We start from the raw sequence: 24,061 nt of genomic DNA, 5'->3' as shown, positions 1-24,061 counted from the left end.
ACAGCAAGCCTTAGGGAGGGAAGGCTGGTGCTGCCTGGGTTCTGTGGGAATCTGTCTCAGATGTCCTGGGAGGGTAAGGTTAAGGACTGTGGCTAAGCTAATGTGTACCCCCCCCCCCCATAAGCTGGAGGCTGTTGGCACAGCAGCATCTCTCCAAGATGGTCCAGATCACACATCTATGGCCCATTTGAAACAAGAACTGCCAGTCTGCAGAGATAGGCCCTGTTTGATGATCTGGCATGGTGTGTATACCCGACCACTGTGCTTGTGACCCGAAGCATGGCAGCCTGGCTCCAAGCCCAAGGACGTGATTTGGAACTGAAATCACAGGACACTCATAAAACGCTCTCAGAGGATGTGGGAATTAGCTGTCAGACTTCCCTAGCCTCCTAAATAATAGGTGGAAGGAGATGACTGAGACCACTGGTTAAGGAAGGAAAGCTGCCTCTGCATGCACGGGACATCTTGTGCACACCAGCCCCACCCTGACCTCCTTGGGCATCCTGTCGTCTATGGGGCACTGGGGACTCTGAGGTGTGGCCCATCCCACTGCATATCCAACTGTTAGTAGTGCCCTATTGAGCACCCCAGCTCAAAGGTGTTTCCTCTCTAGGCTGTAGTGGCAAGCTTGCAAGTGGAAATCCAGAGTGCCCAGATGGTGTATCTTCACAGGCCCTCAGAAGGACTCAGCCCAGAGAGCACACACTAACAGCGACACACCTAGATTTACTCCCTACGGTCAACAGCCTGGGGCCACCCCCTAGAAACCGTAACTCCTGGCCAAATACCTCCAGTCCAGATGTGACTAGCAGTAGAGGCAGCAGGAAGAGGAAAACCCACCAGAGGCCACAGGCACATGGTCGTTCATGATTGCAATATTATGTGTGTCCTTCAGCAGGTGTCAAATCAAAGGCGCTACGGTGTGTGTGATGGAGGGCTGGGCGGGTGACCGAGGGGAGGAGGACTCGGAACTGGCGTGGGCTTACCAGAGGACACTGAGTGGAAACAGAACACGCGGGATAGGGTGTGGACCATCAGCTGTGTTGAGTGGAGGGTGGGTACATATGCAAATATGCGGTGAGCATGTGCACATGCCTGCTAAGAATTTTTTAAATAAAAAAGAAATGGTACCTGGAAGATACATGAGAGTGGTATGTTTCTTTAAGTGGGAAGGACAGAACTAGACGGGGGAAACAGGGTCAAAGGTAACAACGTTTTCAATTTTGTCTTTGGAACTATTTAATGTGTTATACAACGAGACACAAAATCAATCAAAAAGGGAAGTCGCTAAGACTAGGAAAAACAAAAACAAAAACAAAAACAAAAGAAGCCTAACTTTCTGGCAGACATGAGGGCACATGCTTGTAATCCCAGCACTGGGGAGGCAGAGGCAGGAGGATCCTTCTGGGAAAGGGGAAAGAGAAGTTACTATGGTGTAGAAGGAAAACAGTAATTTCGTTAAAAGTCCAAGGTTTTCAGTCTAACAGGAAACAGAATACGAAGAAAAAAAAAGTAAAAAACTTCATCTTTCCTGGAATTGGAAGTGCCAGTGAGTGAATTGCTCAGGATTCTCTTAAAAATAAACCCATTTCCTACTTCAACCCACGAGAGGTCTACAAGAGACGATAGCCAACTAGCAATCATGGCCACGGAATCACGGCCACACTGTGATCTCTGAGACAACTTCACATTAAAAGGAAGGAAACGGGGTTTGTGAAAACGATCCAAGCCAGGAAATATCCAGTGTTAGCCTGGAATCACTCACTGCACAGGAAAGCAAGGGACCTCTCCGAGATGGCTGGGCTCATGACCAAAGGGCTGGGGAACTAATCGGAAGTGACCCTTGATAGCTCAGCATGAGACAATGAATAAAGACTGCTGTGGGTCAAAGCACATCCAATATATTCAAAATCGGTGTGTTTGGAGTTGATATGTGGCTCGGTCGGTCGGTAGAGTGCTTGCCTAGCAAGCGCAAGGCCCTGGGTCCAATCTGCAGTACCACATAAAAATGGTTGTGGTGGCACACACCTATAATCCCAGCGTTCTGAAGATGGAGGGAACGTCAAAAGTTCAGGATTGTCCTTGATTACATAAAGCATTTGAGGCCAGTCTGGGTTACATGAAATTCTGTCTGAATAAAATAAAATAAATAAATATTTTTAAAAACCAGCTGTGTTCACAATGATCCTTTAGTGGCGGGGGGGCGGGGGATACCTAATATTTTGGTTGCTATTAGAAGGTGTGAAGGTATCAGGTACTATTCTGGAAGTGGAGCAAACAAGCATCATTCTGTTTTCCCAGAATAGATTGTGTTTTAGGCTATCATGAAGTTGACAAAGGAAAGCTATTTTTTATTTCAAATTTATTTAATTTACATGTATATAAGGGTTTGCCTACACATATGTACAGCACATGAACGCCTGGTGCATGAGGGGGTCAGAAAAGGACATTAGATCTCCCGGAACTGATGTTACAGATGGTTGCGAGCCACCATGTAGGCACTGGGCACTAAACCCAGATCCTCTGCAAGAGCAGCAAGTACTCAACAGCTGAGTCATCTCTCCAGCCCCTGATACAGGACAGTTCTTCATAGAAGAAACTCGGCTAGCAAAATGTAAAGCGAGTGAAGACTTAGGGACGCCCACAGTTTTGCACTGAGGAAATGGACCATCCGCATGTTAACAGCATCAGGTGAAGGTTGCTGTAATGTTGACACTGATCACCCAGGATCTAGCGCTTAATTACAACATCAATAGAGATACCCAGAAAGTATGGGCCTCTTCATACGCCAGGGGCAGCTCAAGCTCAGTGTGCCTCTAGAGCCGTGGTTCCCAACCTTCCTAATGCTGTGACCCTTTAATACAGCTCCTCATGTTGTGGTGGACCCCCTGCCCTCAACCATGAAGCTATTTTTGTTGCTACTTCATAACTGTAAATTTTGCTAATGAATCATAATGTAAATAGCTGATATGCAGGATATCTGATAGGTGACCCTCCCAAGGGGTTGGGACCCACAGGTTGATCAACATGAGCTTCTACAGAATTGGGAGGACACAGGCTGTAGCTCAAGTGTACTGGGAGCAGATGCAGAGAGAGAGCAGCCGTTCTGTAGGCAAAAGGATCCAGAGGGGGCTGTCACCCATGAAGCCAGCACCAAGACACCCCAGCACAGGACCTGGACTGCCTATGGCCTTGTAGAAGTTGCTGCAGAGGCTGGTGGCAGATTCCCACAGAGACTAAAGGAAGGGTCTCTTCTTTAGTGCTGACCTTGAAAAATGGCATTGTTCCTTCCAGGAACTCACTGTAATCCATCTCTAATCACCTTTAAATTTTTCTTTTTATTTGATCCTTAATTATGTATGTGGTGTGGGTGTGTGTGTGTGTGCATGTGAGTACGAGTGTCTGTAAGTACAGGCAGATTCCCATAAGGGCCAGAGGGGTTGAATCTCAGGAGCTGGAGTCAGGCAGCTGCGAGCCACCTGCTGAGATCCCAACTCGGGCGCTCTGTGTGAGTAGTCTGCAATCTTAATGGCCAAGCTATCTTTCCGCCAGCACCCCACCATCGTCCCTTCCTTATTAACGAATGTCAATCACGTTCCCACCAGGTGCGGGTCATAGGCAGATATCAAGGGTCCTCCTGTCCCCACTTTCCCTGGGTTCCTACGAGAAGGAGCATTTCCCCAGAGCCTGGCCCTCTGGCCATGCTCCTGTTTGTGGCTGGGTGGATCATTCCCAGGTTTGTTTCTGAACACCAGGAGGTGGGGGGTGGGCTTTAGAGTTCTCCTGGGGCTAGCCAGGACTGCCCCTCCCGCACCCCCACAATTGCGCACAGTCTTACAAGGTACCCACATGCCCACTCTGCTTCTAGCTAGCTCTGGGAGGAGGGGGAGGGGACGCAAACTCTGATCTTCCATCTTCAGTCATCTAGTGCCACCAAGTGGTCAGTGCAATTTCTCCGCCTTGAGAAACAGGCTGCCCCGCCCCCCGCCCCCGCCCCCGTCTCTGGAGCACTACCATTCTTTCTGGCATTTTATCCTGAAAGGCGAGTCAATGTTTCAAAGACGTTACAAGCTGCCTTCTCTCCTCCTCAGTCCAGAATATGACTGTAGGGGAACGGGGGTGGGGGTGGGGGTGGGGGGTGGGGGGTGGGGGGGCAGGCAACATAATTGCACTGTGATGAAGCACAAGCTAGAAAATCAAAGTTCTGCCCACGAGAGCTACCCGAGTGTCCATCCCCAGAGCGTCTGCATTTATTAAGCCCAGACAACAAGAAACCGTTTCTTCTCCATCTGCTGGCCTTGGTCTAGCGCATGTGCCCTTATTCGATCAGTCAGCCTTTAAGTCCAGAGAGATGTATTGTGTCCCAGGTCCTTGAGCATTCTTGGTTACATTAAACCAGGGCCCCGCAGCCCAATCCTGCCCTCTATGCCATGTGATACTGGGCAGGCGCCTAGATTGCTTATGGCTGATTTTGCTCATTTCTGTGATGGTTCATGGCATTGTCTCATACAGCTACTGTGCGTTTAACAAACATATCTGTGTGTGTGTGTTGGGGGGCGGTTAGGTTGGTGCACACATGCCAGTGTCCAGGTGCATGTCACAAGGCAACCTTAGGTGGCAGTCCCTGCCTTCCAGCCTGTTGATGTTCACTACTGCCCCTAGGCCAGCTCACCCATGAGTTTCTCGAGAGTCCCCTGTCTCTATCTCTCATCTGGCTATAGGAGCTCTGGAATTATAGGCCTACATGGAACCATCTCCCTAGGCCTCACTGTGAACTTACAGGTTTTTAGATTTTTAAAATTTTATTTTACACATATGAGTGATTTGCACATACGCACCACATGTGCATGCCTAGCACCCTTAGAGGCATCATGTACCTCAGAATTGGAGTTACGGATGGCTGTGAGCCATAATGTGGGTGCTGAGAACCAAACCCCAGTCCTCTGCAACACGTGCTCTTAACCACTGAACTACCTCTCCAGCCCCAGTTACTGTGAACTTTTAAATACTCATGGCACCCAGCGGGTAGAACTACACAATCAGGTTTCTCCCACCTTCCTCCACCCCGTGCTCGAAAAGTTAATAAATGCACCACATACTGAGGAGCGCTCCTAAGGGGATCACCCAGGATGGGAGGAGGCTCAGGAGCCTGACCAGTTATTAAGGCACTGAAGTAAGAGTGCTGGACATCTCCTGTGCCCACTGTACCCTCCTCCTTGAGGCTCACAAGCCAGATGCACGTGAAAGCAACTTACTCCAGCTCATCTTCGGAGTCATAGCCCACCGGCCCCGACTCGATGGGAATGACCTCGCTCTTGGCCTGATTTTGCTTCCAGGTGCTGTTTCCCGTGGATGAAGGCGATTCCTTTCTCTTCTTCTTCCCAAACAACTTCTTAAACGTTTTAAATTTGGATTTTTTCTTTCCTATACAGATGAAAAGAAAAAAAAAAAAAGATTAGCAGGAATGTGTGTCAGAGTGCAGGCGTGTGATGGGCACAGGTAACAAGAAATCAAGGACTCAACGTACCGCAGAGAGAAACACATGACCTAAGGTCTGCGCCTCCCAAACAAATATTGGTTTCTATCTTTTTTTTTTTTGGTTTTTCGAGACAGGGTTTCTCTGTGTAGCTTTGCGCCTTTCCTGGAACTCGCTTTGGAGACCAGGCTGGCCTCGAACTCACAGAGATCCGCCTGCCTCTGCCTCCCGAGTGCTGGGATTAAAGGCATGCGCCACCACCGCCCGGCTGGTTTCTATCTTTTAAAACATTAAAATTGTAGCCCGGCGGTGGTGGCGCACGCCTTTAATCCCAGCACTCGGGAGGCAGAGCCAGGCGGATCTCTGTGAGTTCGAGGCCAGCCTGGGCTACCAAGTGAGTCCCAGAAAAGGCGCAAAGCTACACAGAGAAACCCTGTCTCGAAAAACCAAAAAAAAAAAAACATTAAAATTGTATGTGTACAGATGTTTTGCCTGGGTGTGTGTCTGGCCGTACATGCCTGCACCAGCCAAAGAGACGTGATGAGGGTATCAGATTCCCCAGGACTGGAGTTACACATGGTTGTGAGCAGCCATAGGGGCACTGGGATTTGAATGTGGGTCCTCTGGAAGAGCGGCCAGTGCTCTGAGTCTCTCCAGCCCCCTTGTTTTCCATCTTTAGGATATCAGTATATGAACCAAGAACCCTGGAGCATGATCAATAAATCAAAACCCAAGCGACCTTCCTCTTACCAGATACCATGTTCTTTAAGTCTCTGGAATATGCATACTATTTCATACATAACGTACACATAACGTGCCAGATGAGGCAAAGGCGTATGATAACCTAAGTTATTTTCTTAGAAAATATATACGTTATTTTTTTAAGGATTTACTTTATTTTTAAAATTGCGTGTTGGGGTGGGTGAGAAAAATGAGCAAACCGTGGCTATCCCTACAGTGGAGAGGTTGTGTCCAGGCCGAGCTCCTCGGCTGTCACTTCATTCTTTCCCACGGGGTCTATCAGACCCAGGAGCCCATGACGTCACCAGGGCAACCCAGCCACGTTCACTGCTTCCCTTCTGAGTATTTGTCAGACGGGACAGCAGGAGGAAACAGAGTCAGAGAGCACAAGCATGCTGTGTGACCCGGCAGAAGTTTGCTGAAACCGTCTGAGACTGCTTTATAAGTTTACAGATGGAATCAATTTGAAATATAAGGGAGGGTGTTCCTAATGGTCTTTGTGTTAAAGCCCCCTTGGAAGTTCACCTCGCCTTCACCTGAGATTCTGCCAGCAAGACTGGAGCAAACGTCTCTCCTCGGGGGACAGCGTTCTATGGCAGGTTTTTTATCTCCAGTGGAAACTTCCTTTTACATCTCAAAATGTTTATCTTGCATGCAGATGGTTCTCCATCAGAGGTTATGTTGAAAGACTCCCAGGAGGTCTTTGCATTTGATAGGGACACCACCTGGCCTTCCAATAGTCAACAAACTATTAGGTGTCCCCGGAGACCTGAACAAATAAACGGCCTCCTTGTCTTGACACCCAGGTGTGCTTAGGACATGAACAGCGGAGGTAGGAGATGGCTACAAAGAGCAGAATGCAACAGCTGTGCCCTTTCATGACAACTGTAGCTCCCGCTTCCGGTGGCCTGGCGCCCTCTTCTGGCTTCTGCAGGCACTGCATGTATATAGACACCTAAATCAGTTTAATCACAAGGACCTAAAGAGTTCATCGGCCATCTCGTTTGTTTTTATTTCTTCCTCTCCTAAGATTAGTGACCCGACTTCTCAAACAGCTACAGGACTGATCCACTTTCCTACTTCTTCAGTCTGTTCTGTTGCTTCTCATATCTAGGGATTTCTATACGTTTTAAATTTTCAAATTTACTGGCAAAAAGGCTGGGCGGCGGCAGGATCTGTAATAGTGCCTCCTTTTTCATGTCCAGGGTTAATTATCTGTACCTCCTCTTTCTTCCTAGGTCAACTATACTGATGACTTGTGAAAAGTCTTTCCAACATGCTGGGTGAGAGCTCTACCACTGAGCAACACCCCCAGGCCCAGACTTGCTATTTTATTTTTTAAAGGTTCTTTTGATGAAAGCCTACAATTTTTTAAACCGTCCCTGCTTTGCTAATAAATACATTTCATTTTAGTTCTCTCTAGATCTGCTAAGTTCTAAGCATTATAAAAGTTTGCATTGTCGCCGGGCGGTGGTGGCACACGCCTTTAATCCCAGCACTCGGGAGGCAGAGCCAGGCGGATCTCTGTGAGTTCGAGGCCAGCCTGGGCTACCAAGTGAGTTCCAGGAAAGGCGCAAAGCTACACAGAGAAACCCTGTCTCGAAAAACCAAAAAAAAAAAAAAAAAAAAAAAAAAAAGTTTGCATTGTCATCATTATTTGGTTAAAGTATTTTCTGATTTCCATGATCGTACCTTTTCAGATCTGCGAGTTATGCAGAAAGGCAGGTCTTCATTTCCAAGCACTTGGCAACCTCCTCTCTCTTTGTTATTAACTTCACGGTCGTGAGATCATGCACTCTGAACTGTGTTCCCCCCCAACCTGTTGAGACTTACTTACGGCTCACCATATTGACATTTCCATACACTTCCCATAATGCTCGGAGAGCAGTGCATTTTCCTCTCTGTTTTAAAGATGACTCTTTGGACACTGCCATTTTCATTTTGTTTTTATATTTCATCTCTCTACTAATTTTTAAAATAAATTCATCCTAACAATATCAGGGGGGGGTTATTTATCTTTCTTTAGCTGTCAATGTCTACTTCACAACTTTTAAGGGTCTATCAGCGGCAATCTTAGGTCTCTGACAGCATCTCTGTTTCCCCCTCGGTTCTGACGTACATCCTTCTCGGGTTTGGCCTTCTAGGTCGGTAGTTATTTTTTCTAACGAGTCACAGTTTCACGGGCTCCCCTGTATGGTTAGAAATCAGCCATCACTTTTCCTTTCCCTCCTGTGAAGGTAACCCCCCACTTCCCGGGACTTAAGATTTCTAATTTGAGCTTTGGCTTTCTACATCTTCCCCCTTCGTATTTTTACTGCCCTTTAATTATCCCTCCTAGGAGACAGACACTGGGTTTCTTTTATTTATTTGATTAATTTATTTTTATTTAGGTGTATGCGTTTGTACAAACGCAGTGCCTTCAGCGGCCAGGAGAGGGTGCCAGATGGCCTGAAGCTGGAGTTTCAGGTGGCCTTGTTGGGAACTGAACTGGGTCCTCGGCAAGAGCAGCAAATGCTCTTCACGGCTAAACCATCTCTCCAGGCCCTCACTGGGCATCTTAAATCTGTGGACCAGGCTAGTTTTTTAAAAAAACAATCCTAGAAACTTCTTGGGCATCCTCTCCTCTCTGAGCTTGTGTGACTGCATGCTGTAGGTTATTGCTTAGCTCTGCCTTTGTCTTCTTTGCCGTTTCCCATCTTTTCATCATTCCACTCTGCATTTGATACGATTCCCTGTGATCTTAACCTGGTGTAAACTGCTCTTGATCTGAACACTGAAGTTTTACTAATTATATTCACTTTTAAAAATCCACTTGTTTTTAAAAACTGCAGTATCGTTTAAATTATTTTAAATTATGGTAAAAAAAAAATCACTCTTGCATCTGTAGAGCAGCACAATTACTTCCTCAATCCAGATGCAGAACATCAGTCTGTACCATCTCCTCATGCTTCCCACCCTTGACATGCAGCCGTTCACTCTGCTCTTATTTAGAGTTTCAGGTCAAGTCACAGTGTGTAGATTGGGTCTCAGTATACAGTCTTTCCCTTAAAAACTCATTTACATTGTTATTATATATCAGTAGTTTGTCCTTTTTATTGCCCAGTAGTATTCCATTATATAGATAAACTGATTGGTTGACTGGGCACATGACTTTTGGCAATCACGAATAAAGTCACTTTCAGTTCCTGTGTGAACCTTAAGTTTTCACTGCCTTTTGGTTAATACTTCTGTGTAGGGGTGTGTGTTATATATAGGGTGTGTGACTTATATTTTTGTTTTCTTAATAGTGTTTTTGCAGAGAAAAAGTTTTAAATTTTGATGAGGTTCCATTCATAAATTTTTCTTTTACAAATTAAGGTGTTGAATCTAAGAACTCTGGTCTAACTGTGGGTAAGAAATGTTTTCTCTTAGCCTCCTTATGAAGGATTAGGGTCTAAATGCATGTCTGTAGCACACTTTGAGCTGTTTCGGATCATCAGTGAGGCGCAGATCGATGATGCTTTTTGCTTCCTTTCTCTCTCCGTTTCCTTCCTGCTCTCCCTTCTCTTTCCTCTGTTATTAATTTTATTTTATCTTATTTTATGAATGTTTTGCCTGCATGTGTGTAAGTATACCATGTGCAGGCATCAGATCTCCTAGAACTGGAGTTACAGATGGTTGAGTCACTATGTGGCTGCTGGGGATTGAACTCAGGTCCTCTGCAAGAGCAAGTGTTCTAACTGCTGAGCCAGCTCTTCCCTGGTTTGTTGTTTGCTTGTTTGTTTGGACAGGGTCTTACTGCATCCCACGCTGGCCCTGAACTTCCTATGTAGCTGAGGATGACCTTCCACGCCTCAAGTTCCAGTTTTTACCTCCCAAGTGCCCTACTCTAAGCAGGACAGTTGGGCAGTCTTTTGAGAAAACAGTTTGCTTCTGCACAGTACCTGGGTCATCCTGTCTGATCTAGAAGTACCGCTGACCCAAGTTCAAGGGTCGAGGTTCTCTGGGTCATCCAACGGAAGCTACAAATTTACCAGAGGGCTGACTTATCTGTGGTTCACACCCACTCTACCTTTGCAGCTCACCAAAGCGAAGGCCTTCTATTAGACGGTCTCCTCAGATCCTGTATCTCGCCTTCTACCCACCCCTCACATCTTACCCCACAAGAAAATGAGATTCAAAATTTCAGAGTAAAAGACTAAAGGAAAATGTGCTCACCCATCTTTCTGAGTTACCATTTTCCTTCCCACTCATGTTCTCATCTAGAATTTTCAAAACTGAAGATGGAAAAGTTGCTCTGATTACAGTAAGTCCACTATTATTTGAAACAAAAATAGAGTATCTAGATTCTCTCATTTTCTAAGATTGATTCCTTATGGTGACCTATGTAGACCACACTGGCATCTACTGAAGCTCTTTGGGGGGAAATGAAATACTTACTATAATATTTTCTTATTTTAAAAAGCAATAATTCAGTTCCATGATATAATACAGTTTGAACGACCATTTTCCCCACTGAGGGTTAATCTTGCAGTACCCTCACCTCATATTTGGACTTACTTGGTACCTACTGAAATATGAGCAGAAAAGTGGTCCTAATATAAACTGAGCAATCCTTCTTCACATAGGAAATAGAGTGTTCACTGGGATGAGTGTCTAAAGGCAGCAGCCGGCCGTCGGGTTTAATGTTACTGGAAGTTATTTTTCTTGACTCCTGGGATTTTGAATTTTAAACAAGAGAGGTTGGAGACCTTTGCTAACAATATGAGGTGAGTAAAATGGCTGAAAATCCAGGAGAATGTGCACCAAGGGAGATCAGTGTCTTTTAATATTGATTTCACAACTGTATCAAGACATAAATAGCAATCCCATGACTAGATCGGAATGTGTTCCGAAGTGATGACTCACAGGCCTGGAAGTTGGCTCAGCAGAAGCTAAGATAAAGGCCTTGTTAGAGTCGTAAGAGAAGGGTCAAAGGCTCTTTAGATGTAATTATTTCCTCTGGAGGATCAGCTCATCCTGTGCTTTACAAAACCTCCTATGCTTACCTTTGGAAAGTGTTGGATGATAAATGAATCCATTTAGCCTTGGCCTCTACACGTAACTCTGCCTAGCCTTGAACTCATGACATCAAAGTGCAGGTGCTCCTGGGTTAGCCCCTGCTCCTTTGCTTTCAAGTCAAATACAGGGCCATGTTTACCTCTAGGAAAAGGAAAAGGACATTCAAAGGCCCAACTCTTGGGCAGAGCAGCAAAGATCAAAGCTGCTAAATGGCGTTAAATGGTGAAGGAGTGAGTGCGAGGCTGGGGATGTCTGAGCACACCGCGGGGACTGAACATACGTCTCCACACAGGAAGCCACAAAGCCCAGCTCCAACCAAACCAACAGCCTCTTCCCAGACCTTACCTGTGCCGTCCTCCCCGAGGCCTTCAGCAGCTTCCCGAAGCTTGATGTCCATCACCCTTGTGGAAATCATGTCCAGCTCACTAAAACCAGACAGAAAGTCCCTGTTAGAGGAACATGCTGAGCAGAGTGACCAGTGAGTGCCGTGGTGGTGGGACTGCTTCTGTCACCTCACCTGCATATAACGCTGAAAAGCCAGAGACGAGGGCAGAGAGGAGGACAGTGCAGGCCATGTCCACAGCCACGTGGGTAGCAACCACAGAAGCGTCTTTCTAATTACTGATGTCAGCAGTTTCACAGAAAACGTAACACAATGGCAGGTCAGAGACTTTCAAAGTTCCCCTCAAATTGTAAGAAATTGCTGTTTGTTTTTCCTTTAGCAAGTTTGAAAAATGTGAAGAATAAAAAAATCACCCATGATCCAACAACCAAGTATAATCATAATGAATGTTTCAGTCTCTTTCTAACACACCTTTACACAGATATTTGTTATCCATGCACACGCATTAAGAAACTTGACTTCTGATTTTTGTAGCATACCAGTTGATTAAAATTCTTCCTAAGTATTATCTGAATGGCTAGACAATATTTTATTATTATTTACACTGAGTCTTCTGGTTTGGAACTTGGGGAAAATTCTGAGCAAATACAGAAGTACAGTGAACTCCACATAAAATTATCCTCCTTCATTGCACCCTACATCCATGCTCCCTCACTAGATCATTTCCAGGTTAAATCATCCCAGTTACCATTACCATTTCATCCAAACGGGTTTACCTTCTTCCCAAATAAAAGTATCTGATTTACTCATCCATAACCCTACCACAGAAATCGGCACTACTTGTATCTCTGCCTCCCATACCCAACCCAGGACAGCAAGCTCTCCCGCTGTGTACAGCCCACTCTATCCGGAAAGCTATCATTTCCTGGGAGTGACTATGAATCTTCATACTGAAAAAGAGAGGTTCAAATGTTTGATTAACCAATTCATAGTTTGGCTCTTACATAGGGTGAAATGATGGGAGGAACAGAATGAACATATTTAACAGAAGGAAAGAAACATACACACTATTCTGTGCTGGAGTTGACACTGATGTTTAATATAAATGTTAGAGTGCTTGTCCTCCCTCCAGACTGGTTTCTTTTAGCATTTTTTTATCATCATCATCATCATCATCATCATCATCACCACCATTACCTGAGACAGGCTCTCACTATGTGGCATTAGCTGGGCTGGAGCTTGGAGATCTGCCTACCTCTTCCTCCCTCTCTTAGTTAGAGTTTCTATTGCTGGGATAAAACACCATGACCAAAAGCAGAAGAAAGGGTTGATTTCAGTTTATGGTTCTCCAAAACAATCCATCACCGAGGGAAGTCAGGACAGAAACTCAAACAGGGCAGGAACCTGATGCAGAGACCATGGAGGGGTGCTGCTTACTGGCTTGCTCAGCTTGCTTTCTTTATAGAACCCAGGGCCACCAGCCCAGGGAGGGCACATACCACAACTGAGTTGAACCCTCCCACACCAATCATCAAACAAGAAAATGCCCACAAGCTTGCCCACAGGCCAGTCTGGCAGGCGTTTTTCTCAACTGAGGTTCCCTCTTCCAAAATGACTCTAGTCTGTGTAAGTTTACATAAAGCTAGCCACTATACTCCTGGTTGCTGAAGTTAAAGGCATGTGCCCACACTTATCATTTTTAAAATTGTGTGTGTGTGAAAGAGACAGAGAAAGAGAGAGGAGAGAGGGAAGGAGGGAGGGAGAGAGAGGGAGGGAGGGGAGAAGTGGGGGGAGAGAGAGGTAGGGAGAGGAGGAGGGGGAGAGAGAGAGAGGGAGGGAGGGAGGGAGAGAGAGAGAGAGGGAGGGAGGGAGGGGAGAAGGGGGGAGAGAGAGGGAAGCAGGGAGAGGGAGAGGGAGAGAGAGGGAAGTAGGGAGAGGGAGGGAGGGAGGGAGGGAGGGAGGGAGGGAGAGAGAGAGAGAGAGAGAGAGAGAGAGAGAGAGAGAGAGAGAGAGAGAGAGAGAGAGACTGAGATTGTTCAGGTGCCCATAGAAGCCAGAAGAGAGTGTTGGATCCTCTGGAGTGGAGTTACAGGTGGTGTGAGCCATCTGCTGTGGGTGCTGGGAACAGAACTTGAGTCTTTGGCAAGAGCAGTATGTGCTCTTAGTTAATTTTGTCATTCTAGTTCTCTGGCTGATTTCTTAAAGGCTGAAGACAAAAAACAAAAACCTTTTTTAAAACTTAGCTTCTCAATCTTCATGCAGTTTGGCTTCGTGGAAACATCTGATGTGAACATCAGTTCTATCAAAATCCGACTGATGGGACATCGTGCTCCTGCTCTCATTATACAGAGAGTGAGGGTGAGGTAGAAACAGCGTGCGCTCACATCGTGGACCACCACTCCTACTCCTTGCTATCACTCTCTGTGTTCACAGTCAAAGTCACAGATGACGCAGTCGAAGAGGTGAATGGTTGTGACACACCTTCCCCCATCCAGAGGCCTCCAAGATGTCAGCATTGTCAGCCATCTCTGATGTTGGCATGGCCTGTTGATCAGTGATACTACTGGAAGCCAAGGAGCTGCCAGGGGACTTGGGGTGAGGGGCTACCAAAAGGTGGAGGGGAGAGTGAACCTGGTGAGGGTGGGTGGAGTCACCAACTATGAATTAACCCAGGTAATCACCTGCCTGGGCTGTGGCTGAGGTGGAAGTACAGGGGCTTTCCATCCCTCAAACTTTTCATTAATCACAATGACTGCCAATTGCATGCCGAGAGCCAACATATCATCACTCATCTCATGCAATCCTGGAGAGCTCTGCTTTGCCAGTCAGGAGGGGAGAATGCACATCCCCTTAGCTGGTTTAGTAGCTTGTCTGACGTATCGAGGCAGAGTTCACTCTGAATGCTCGCCCTGACTGTGCACTCGAGTGTGCTTCTGAGCCACTGGGATACAAGGACAGATGAGACCTACACGGTCCCTGCCTCTTTCAGGTGTTGCCCTAGTGAAGGGGAGGAGGCACTGGGATAGCTCCATCTGTGCACCTTGAGATGTCCTGGATGGGGTCCAGGTAAGCCAGGGAGTTTAAAGAGTAGAGTTTCCCACTGAGATAGCTCTGCCCACCAAACAACCCCTGCCTGGGATCAGGCCAGCATTCTAGGCCCAAGGATGACAGGGACTCTCAAGCCGACGGAAGGAATTTAAGGTTGATGGGGTATGTCTCCTAACTGAGAAGGTATAATTCTACAGAAACTGCGATGTCCCCTCTGACAGATGAAAAGTGTTAATGACAGGAATTACTGAGGGTATATATGGCTGTGTGAGAGAGTGTGCATGGGTAGGTGTGTAGAGGGCACCCTGATTTTATCCTATGATCCTGGAACAGCCCAAAGGCTCAGACCTGCTTCTCCCAAATTGAATGATGTGTCTGTAACAAAGCTACATAGGGCAGAGGGTTCTGGAGCAGGTAGAGGCAAAGAAGAAGGGACCTAGCCTCACTTGTGCGGCTCCTTCTACCCCCCTAAAGGTTAACACAGGGTACCAGGAGATGCCACAACAGCCAGCAGACTCAAGAGACAACGGTGCCCACTGATGACGGGGCTCTGCATGGCGATCTCAACACCCGCTCATGTTTCACGCTCCAGCTCTCTTCCTACTGGAATGTGTGCCACGCAGTTAAGAGGAAAAGAACAGAGACTTGGATATTGGGATGTCTTGGGGTTGCACTTTAATTTTAAAATCTACCAGCACTGGGCTCAGGTTCCCCATTTACAAAGGAGGGACAATAACACTTTTAACCCGATGAGACCTGCACTAATTGTTTTTTCCATCACTATGACCAATACCTGACAAAGCCACTTAAGGAAGGAAGCGTTTAGTTATTTTACTTGAGAGCACCGTCCATCGTGGTGGGGAAGCCATGGCAACAGGGGCGTGAGGGAGTGGGTCACAGACGCTCTCACTGCCAGGAAGCAGACAGAGATGAATGCCAGTACTCAGTCCATTTTCTTCTTTCTGTTCAGCCCAGGGCCCCAGCCCATGAGATGGTGCCACTCACATTCAGCACGGGTCTTCCCTGTTTGGTGAAAATCTCTTTTGAAAACATACTCCTAGACCCACTCGGAGGTGGGTTTCCATGGTGATTCTAAACCCCGTCAGGATGGCAGTGGAGAGTAGCCACCACAGGACCAGAAGCCAGCCTAAAGCTCCTTCTTCAGCAGGTATTCCTGTGTTCAACAAGCCCCCAGCAGGCATGACTGCTGCATCTCAGGGCAGGTGTCTCCACTTTATCTCATGAAAACCAAGCAAATGGCTCCCTTTGGGGTCACTGCTGTCCGTCCTGGACTCCTTCCTAATCCTCACTCAAGCTGCTGCAGGGTAACTTATGAGGCACCTCCATCATCACAGAGGAGTGACTGCCCCAAGAGTCCACCATACACTACCCAAATGGAGGAGTGTCTCTATCACATGGGCATTCTAAGGGGAAAACCTCACAGCTCTGACAATGTTGGGCCCTTGTGAGGATTGAGCCTCCACCTCATTAAAGCCAGGTGGAAAGCCACAATAGGTCATCTTTGACTTCCTACAGGAAAAATGCTTGCCTTGGGAACTCACAGTTCAAGTCAATCCCTACCTAACGGTCCACAACAGGCACCTGCGCTCCCCGCCGCCTGCCCTTGTTTTTCTGACAGCTGTTAAGTCCTAATCAAAGAAAACCTATTCTTTAGACTTAATTTGGACTTCAAGGGCCTCCTCAGGAGTTCTGATTAACTCACAAGGATGCTATTCTCCTCCAGCCCCCTCTGCAGTGTGCAGTACTTAGTCTGAATGTGGGTACCCACAGACTGCAGGAAGTCCTGTTTCCAAAAGAAACCTTAATGTGTGTCTGTGGGGGGGGCCTACTCTTTCTCTCCATTTTAACTGTGACCACAGGCTCCTTCTCAGCTAACAGCTAAGCTCTAACAGTAGCTGCAAATTCTACAAAAAAAAAAAATCCTTTAAATTTGTCCACGTGAAACATAGGTTTTAATGTGTTATCTTAAATGTTCCCGTCCACTAAATTTACCTACACAGTAGAAAACATCTGTGCACTAGGTACAGACATCTAAGTGTGCAATTACAGATGAAAGTTGATGTTTGCCATGTAAATCAGCTCCTACCCTCCTGGATTCTTTCACACACTCCTGGACCTTTTTACAACACACCCCAAGGCTGGCAGCAGACATGTGTCAGCCTTAGAGGAGGCTAGGTTAAAACAAAACAAACAAACAAAAAAACCTTTAATTCTGCTGTATGATATTTTGTTTGTGTTCTGACAAATAAAGTTTGCCTGGAGATCAGAGGGCGGAGCCACTAGTTAACCACAGAGGCCAGGCGGTGGCGGCGGTGGTGGTGGTGGTGGTGGCTCACATCTTTAATCCCCACACTTGGGAGGCTCACACCTTTGACATTTTTCCAACATTCTTCCTCCTACCTTTTCTCGTTCTATGGCAGGGTTCTGTATTTGTAGGGGTCTCTGTACCCACCAACCTTTGTGGCATTGTCTTAAAGCAACAACATTTTAAGCAGAATGCTCCACAGACAGAAGGTAACTGCCAACATGAATTTTAAACTGTGAAAAATAATAGCCTTCAACTCTAAAGGTGGGTTAAGCTGCTGCTAATGTGACGAGGCCTGCATCACGGCAAGCCTGGTGCAGATGACCATGACCGACTGTGCATTGGTATTTTGCACATTTTGAAGTAAGGAGCAACTTCAAGTAGGCAGATGTTAGAAATGGCTATGGGAGGATTAGTATGCACAAGGCTGTGGCCCTGAGGGCCCTTCAGTTTGTGTGGTGAAGTGGCTAAAGGACATATTTGACTCAAAGACCAGAAGTCAGGGTCCCCTGAGCAGATGGGAAAATGCAGGTGATCCTGGAGAGGCTAGAACTTGGAAAGAAGTGCTGATACCTAGGTACAGCCTTCCACAGTTCTAGGTGCTTGTGAATTGTAGAATAGATTGGAGTATGTCAAGGAACCAGGCAGAAGACAACACCTGGGAAGCTGAGGAAAATGGGTGGAGATTTTCTTCTGCCCATTACAGAAGAGATTGAGTCTAGCCAAGTTAGTAGTAGGCAAAATCAACACTCTTTAGAGAACATAGCTGATTCCAGAGTTCCTAGAATGCTTCACTCAGTGTCGACCACAGAATCCAAATGTGCTTGTCATGTACAGAAATAGGAAAGTGTGACCAACAGTCAGACTAAAAAAATATTAATTCACAGAGAGTGAACCCAAGTGACCAATTGCTTACAGAATTGACAAAGGTTTGCAAGAAGATGTTTGAGGACTGAAAAGGGAAAAATGTGGTTGCAAGGAGTAAACTGAAGACTTTCCAAATGGAAAGAGAATATGAGAACATGAGGAACCAATGTAAACCTTACAGACAAAAGTGTCATTTCCTAAACAAAATATTCACCGAAAGGTCTCAACAGTAGATTGGAGACAGGCATCAGGAAAACCAACAGCAACTACCTTCTTAAAGCAGAGAGAAAAGGTAAACACGAAGCATGAACAGAGCATCAGTGTACCATGGTACAGTGCCAGATGATCCAACAGAGGTGCACTTGAGTCCCAGGAGCAGGGGAGCGATTATCCTTTCATAGCGAAGACATATGGGGCTGGAGAGATGGCTCAGTGGTCAAGAGCACTTGCTGCCCTCACAGAAGACCCTGGTTAGGTTCCCAGCACCCACATGGTAGTTCACAACTATTTGTAACTCCATAGTAACAGCTATATAGAGGATCTGATGCTCTCGTCTGACCTCTGCAGTTACCAAGCATGCACATAGTGTATATACATACATGCAGGCAAAACACTTGTACACATTAGAGTAAATCAACCTAAATTTTAAACTTAATTTATATAATGAATAATATAGTTATCTAATTATCTCTAGGTAAGTGTAAAGTATAATAATTTGTTTACAATAGACATTGCTATAGAAAATCCAAAAAGATGTTCTTTAGGATACTGGGAAAGTATACATCAGATTGAAACTGATAGCTGAAAAGAAGGGCAGGAGGAAAAGAGAAGGGAGAAAGAAAAAGAGAAGAGAAGGAATTCAGAGAATGTATAAATATAAGTATGGATGAGGTCAGAAATGTTAGAATCTTAGCTCACAGGTGGGCAGATCACAGACCCCAGAGTGTGGAGGATGCAACCTCGGGTATTAAAAAGGAAAGATGAAGACAAGATCTTGACAACACTCAAAGGAGACTGATAGAGCGCATGTAGGCAGACAGCAACATGAATGGCCATCAATGGGCAAGACAAGGAGACGGAATGGCATCTTCAAAACCCTGAAAAAGAACCCGTCATGACCCAGGAACCTGGCTTCTAGTCTAGAAAAATAATCTGTCAGTAATGAAGCATATGTAAATAAATAAATGTGTAGATATAAATGTTTAGGTAAAAAGAATTTGTTCATAAAAGACATGCTTTGGGATGTCAAAGAAGTTCTTTCGTATGGAGGAAAGCAGAACAAGATACAGTGGGTAAAATAACTACATGGGAAAATCTAAATGTCCAATTTCTTTCTCTAAATTTATCTAAAGGAGTGCAACAATCTAAATAAATAAATCTAAATAAAGTGAGCAACATATGTAGATATGAGACTATGCCTTTTAGGTGTGTCGGTAAATGAGACTACACTGTCATAAGGTTCTTGCATTTTACATGAAGTGGTTCAGTATTAACTCTATACAGACAATGATATATTAAGAATTAGCAGAGGGGCTGGAGAGATGGCTCAGTGGTTAAGAGCACTGACTGCCCTTCCAGAGGACTGGGGTTTGACTTCTGGCACCCACATGTCAGCTCACAACCCTCTGTAACTCCAGTGTCAGGGGATCTGATGCCTCTTTTGGCCTCTACAGGGACCAGGCGTGAGTGTGGTACACAGGCATACATACAGGCAAAACACACATACACATAAAATTAAATTCTAAATAAAAAAGGAATTAATATTGTAGCCAGTGCAGTGGCACACCTCTTTATTCCCAGCACTCTGGAGGCAGAGGCAGGTGGATCTCTGTGAGTTCAAGGCCAGACTGGCCTATATAGTGAGTATATATAGTAGGACAGCCAAGGCTACATAGTAAGACCCTGTCTTTAAAAAAAAACGTAATGTTGTGATCTCTGAGTAAATACTACAGAATTTAATACAAGGAAGTTTAGCTAAAAAGCTGCATGTTAATTAAAATGGAACACTGAAACATTTAGCTAACATGAAAGAAAGAAAATTGGAGGGCCAGTGAGACGGCTCGGCGGTGACAGGCATTTGATGCCTAGATTGACAGTCTGAGTTCCCTCCCCAGGCCAACATGGTGGAAGGAGAGAACTGACTCCACAGGTTGTTGTCTGACCTCCACATACAGGTTGTGGTGCATATATGTGCATGGATACACACTTACACACAAACAGATTAACAACAAAATGAATAAAAAGAAAAAAGTAATGAACGAGACGCGATATACAAGTGGCAAGTAGATATAAACAAAAAAGAAAAACACGCATAACACTTCTAAAAGAAAGCACAGGTGCCGGGCGGTGGTGGCGCACGCCTTTAATCCCAGCACTCGGGAGGCAGAGCCAGGCGGATCTCTGTGAGTTTGAGGCCAGCCTGGGCTACCAAGTGAGTCCCAGGAAAGACGCAAAGCTACACAGAGAAACCCTGTCTCGAAAAACCAAAAAAAAAAAAAAAAAAAGAAAGCACAGGTGTCTACCTTCCTGATAATGCTATAAACCCAAACATCTTGATATGCATTAACAACTCGTAAGAAATGTACACTTTGCTCTTTATTGAAATGAAATATTTCTGCTCATTAAAAAGTGACATTAAAAAATGAATAGTAAAGTCACAGGTGGGGAGGCATGTGCAAAAAAAAAAAAAAGTGAAAAACAAACCCCCTTGCCTCCAGCATATAAAGAACTCACGGAACCCAATAAACTAAAAAAAACTTCCTTCCTCCAACGCTGGGCAATAGACCTGAATGGACATATTGAAAAGAAGAGAGGACAGTAGCCAATGATGAAATGGCAGGTAAACCCGGCAGGAAACATCATATAAATGAACTGCCCCACCAGGAGAAGCTCAGCAATGACAGGGAGCAAGATCAAGGAACTATTCCAGCGTAGACACAACACACGCCGTAGGACCTGCCATTGAGGCCAGTCTTTGGGCAAACGACAAAAGCCAAATATTCCTGATGTTTATAATTATGGTTGCTTAAAATAATGTTCTTGGGACATACACAGTGGCTTCTCTGAATCAGTATCAAATAGTATAAAAATGAATGGTATGGACATCCAGGTAATTACTAGAGAAACAATGATTCAGCAAATGAGGCAAAATGTCAACCAGTAAATCAGGCCAGAAATTAATGGGAAAATTCTGGGCCTTTGAATTTTTAAAGTTGGTCATGAGAGCCAATAGAGGTGTTGGAAGTTATTAGCAAAGAGAAAAGGCAGGGATTTGGGGGTGGCAGTGTGAAGACTACAGTGAGCCCACACCACTGAGAAAGGGAAGCCGGGCTCACTTGGAGGAGAGAGAAGGCAATAGAAACCACCTCTGAGAAGGCATGGGCGTGGCTGAGCAGACAAGCCTTTACCACAGCTATTACAAATACGCGGAGACAATGCGCACAGCCTCGGATATACACGATTAATAATAAACGAAAGCATGATGACAATGACTCACGAAACAGCAAACAGAAAAAGAGGGACAGCTAGGGGTGGGGCCCAACAAGCCCTGGGCTTGATCTCCTATACCATAAAGTGTGTGTGTGTATGTGTGTGTGTGTGTGTGTGTATGTGTGTGTGTGTGTGTGTGTGTGTACATTTTTCTCCATAGATTCATTTTTGTTTCTTTTTTTCTCCCTCTTAGTCCCTTTAAAAGACAAAGGATTCTTATTATATTGTGATTGTTAGGTTTACAACAAGTATAGATGCAATATACACAGCAATAATAGCATAACAAAGAGGGAGGGAACTGAGCTCTGAAGAATGAAGCTGGTGGTCTGCAAAGATGGCTCCACCGGCAAATCAATCCATGTGTAAGTGGGAAGATGGAGTTCGGAGCCCTGGGGTCTCCAAAGCCCATGTAAATGCTGGATGTGTGCAGATGCTGCCTGTAATCCCAGTGCTCTGAAGGCAGAGGCAGAGGATCTCTGGAACAAGCTGACTAGATAGATTAGATGTACACGGGAGCTTTGGGTTCAACTGAGACCCTGTAGATGAGTGAGGTAAAGCAAGATGGAGGAGTGGGACAGTGGTGGTGCATGCCTTTAATCTCAGTGCTAGGGAGGCAGAGCCAGGCGGAAACAGCCAAACTCTGTGAGTTTGAGGCCAGCCTGGTCTACAGAGCGATCCAGGACAACTAAGGATACACAGAAACCTTGTCTTGAAAAACAAAACAGACAAACAAAAAGAATGATGGAGGAAGATTTCCAGTGTCGCACTCAGGACTCCATATGCACATTGCACATACATGCTCTCCCACACACATGAACATGAATACACACACACACACACACACACACACACACACACACACACACACACACAGAGGCATATGTTAAATAAAAGAATTAAGCTGGTATAAATCTAAAGCTGATTTTGGCATGTTAGGATATGTGGTGTAAGGCCCAGATCAACCACTAAAAATAACTGAAGAAAATGTAGGTAAAAATCAATACAGAAGTCAGAGGCATGCTAGACAACACTCACTTCAGAGAAAAAGAAGAATGACGTTATAGAGGCACAAAGTACTCATTGAATAAACTGAAGAAAAGGAGAGGCAAAATAATGTATCTATCCATGTCAGTGATGCTGCTCAGTGCAAAAGGATTTAGTCACTTGCAAGGGAGAAATTACCAGACTACACTAAAAAAGCATGTTTAGGGGCTGGAGAGATGGTTCAATGGTGAGGAGCACTGGCTGCTCTTCCAAAGGTCTCAGGTTCAGTTCCCAGCATCCACATGGAAGCTCACAACCATCTGTAACTCCAGGTCCAGGAGCTCTGATGCCCTCTTCTGGCCTCCTCAGGCACCAGGTACCCGAGTGGTGCACAAACATTTCATACAGACAAGTAACCTATACACATAAAATAAAAATTAAATTAAATCAAAATAAAAAAGTTTAGCCTCACAAATACAAATAAGTTACAGATAAAATGCCATCTCCTACAATCAACAGTGGCTATGCTAATAATAGACAAAATAAATGTTAAAATAAAAACATTCTTAGAGATAAGAGGGAGAATTTATAACAATGAATTGTTATATATCAGGAAAACGTAAGAAATATATATTGACCTAATACAGCCATACATGACATGATGTCCAAACTGGTAGAAATGATCAAAGACAGAAAATTCAATAATCATAGTTAGGAACCTCAATACCGGGCTTTTTTAAAAAAAATCACTTTTATTAGTATATATTAATTGTACAGACTAACAGGTTTCATGAAGACACTTAATACATGGACAGAGGACACTGTGATCAATTTCCCTGCCATCCGCCACATGTATGTACCAACTCCACACTCCCACTGGTCCTCCTTCTATTCCTGTCTTTTAAAAAATCTACATACGAAAGAAAACATGTGATACTTGACTTTTGTGTGAGTGAGTGCATGCGTGCGTGCGTGCGTGCGTGCGTGCGTGCGTGCGTGCGTGTGTGTGTGTGTGTGTGTGTGTATTGGGAGTCGGGGGTGAGGTCTCTTGTAGCCTAAGCTGGCATCTAACTTGCACACAATTGAGGTTGGCTTTGAACTCCTGATCTTCCTGCCTCCACTTCTCAAGTGCTGGGAATACAGACATGCATCACCACATACATCTTTCATGTTATTTCTTGCAATAAGCTTCAGTTACATCAATTTTTGCGCAAACAATGTGACTTTGCTCTTCTTAATGGTGTGTGTGTGGACACACACACACACACACACCATTAAAATACATACATACGATACACATACACACACACCATTAAAATACATATATACGATACACATACACACACCATTAAAATACATATATACGATATACACACACACCATTAAAATACATACATACGATACACATACACACACACCATTAAAATACATATATACGATACACATACACACACCATTAAAATACATATATACGATATACACACACACCATTAAAATACATATATACGATACACACACACCATTAAAATGCATATATACGATATACATACACACACCATTAAAATACATATATACGACACACATACACACACACACTATTAAAATACATATATACGATACACATACACACACACAAACACCCCCCCTCAATCCACCTGTTGATTGGCACCTAGGTGACATAAAAGTGCTACACTAAACGTGGATGTGCAGGTCAGTACCTGACTTTTAGTAATTGATAGAACAAACA

At 45.0% G+C, this 24,061-nt stretch overlaps 1 protein-coding gene across 5 annotated transcripts in view; it reads right to left on the bottom strand.

Moving 5' to 3' along the window:
• Cracdl (CRACD like) overlaps nt 1-24,061 on the bottom strand; it is a 125,889-nt gene that overhangs the window by 31,971 nt on the left and 69,857 nt on the right. For 3 of the 5 annotated variants that reach the window (XM_052745129.1, XM_052745130.1, XM_052745128.1), the window contains 2 exons: nt 11,603-11,682; nt 5,256-5,424 (listed from right to left, as the gene is read on the bottom strand). In XM_052745129.1, coding sequence (XP_052601089.1) covers nt 5,256-5,424; nt 11,603-11,672 — 239 coding nt within the window. In that variant the 5' untranslated portion in view covers nt 11,673-11,682. Of the gene's footprint in view, nt 1-5,255; nt 5,425-11,602; nt 11,683-11,774; nt 11,890-24,061 lie in introns of those variants that run through there. The other 2 variants (XM_052745131.1, XM_052745132.1) reach the window with 2 other exon arrangements.

This window comes from Peromyscus californicus, unplaced genomic scaffold (genome assembly GCF_007827085.1).
Source record: "Peromyscus californicus insignis strain IS unplaced genomic scaffold, ASM782708v3 Scaffold_19__1_contigs__length_69161282, whole genome shotgun sequence".
NCBI classification, from domain to species: Eukaryota; Metazoa; Chordata; class Mammalia; order Rodentia; family Cricetidae; genus Peromyscus; species Peromyscus californicus.
The sequence above is the reverse complement of the archived record's forward strand: the minus strand, read 5'-3'. Positions and strand labels throughout refer to the sequence as shown.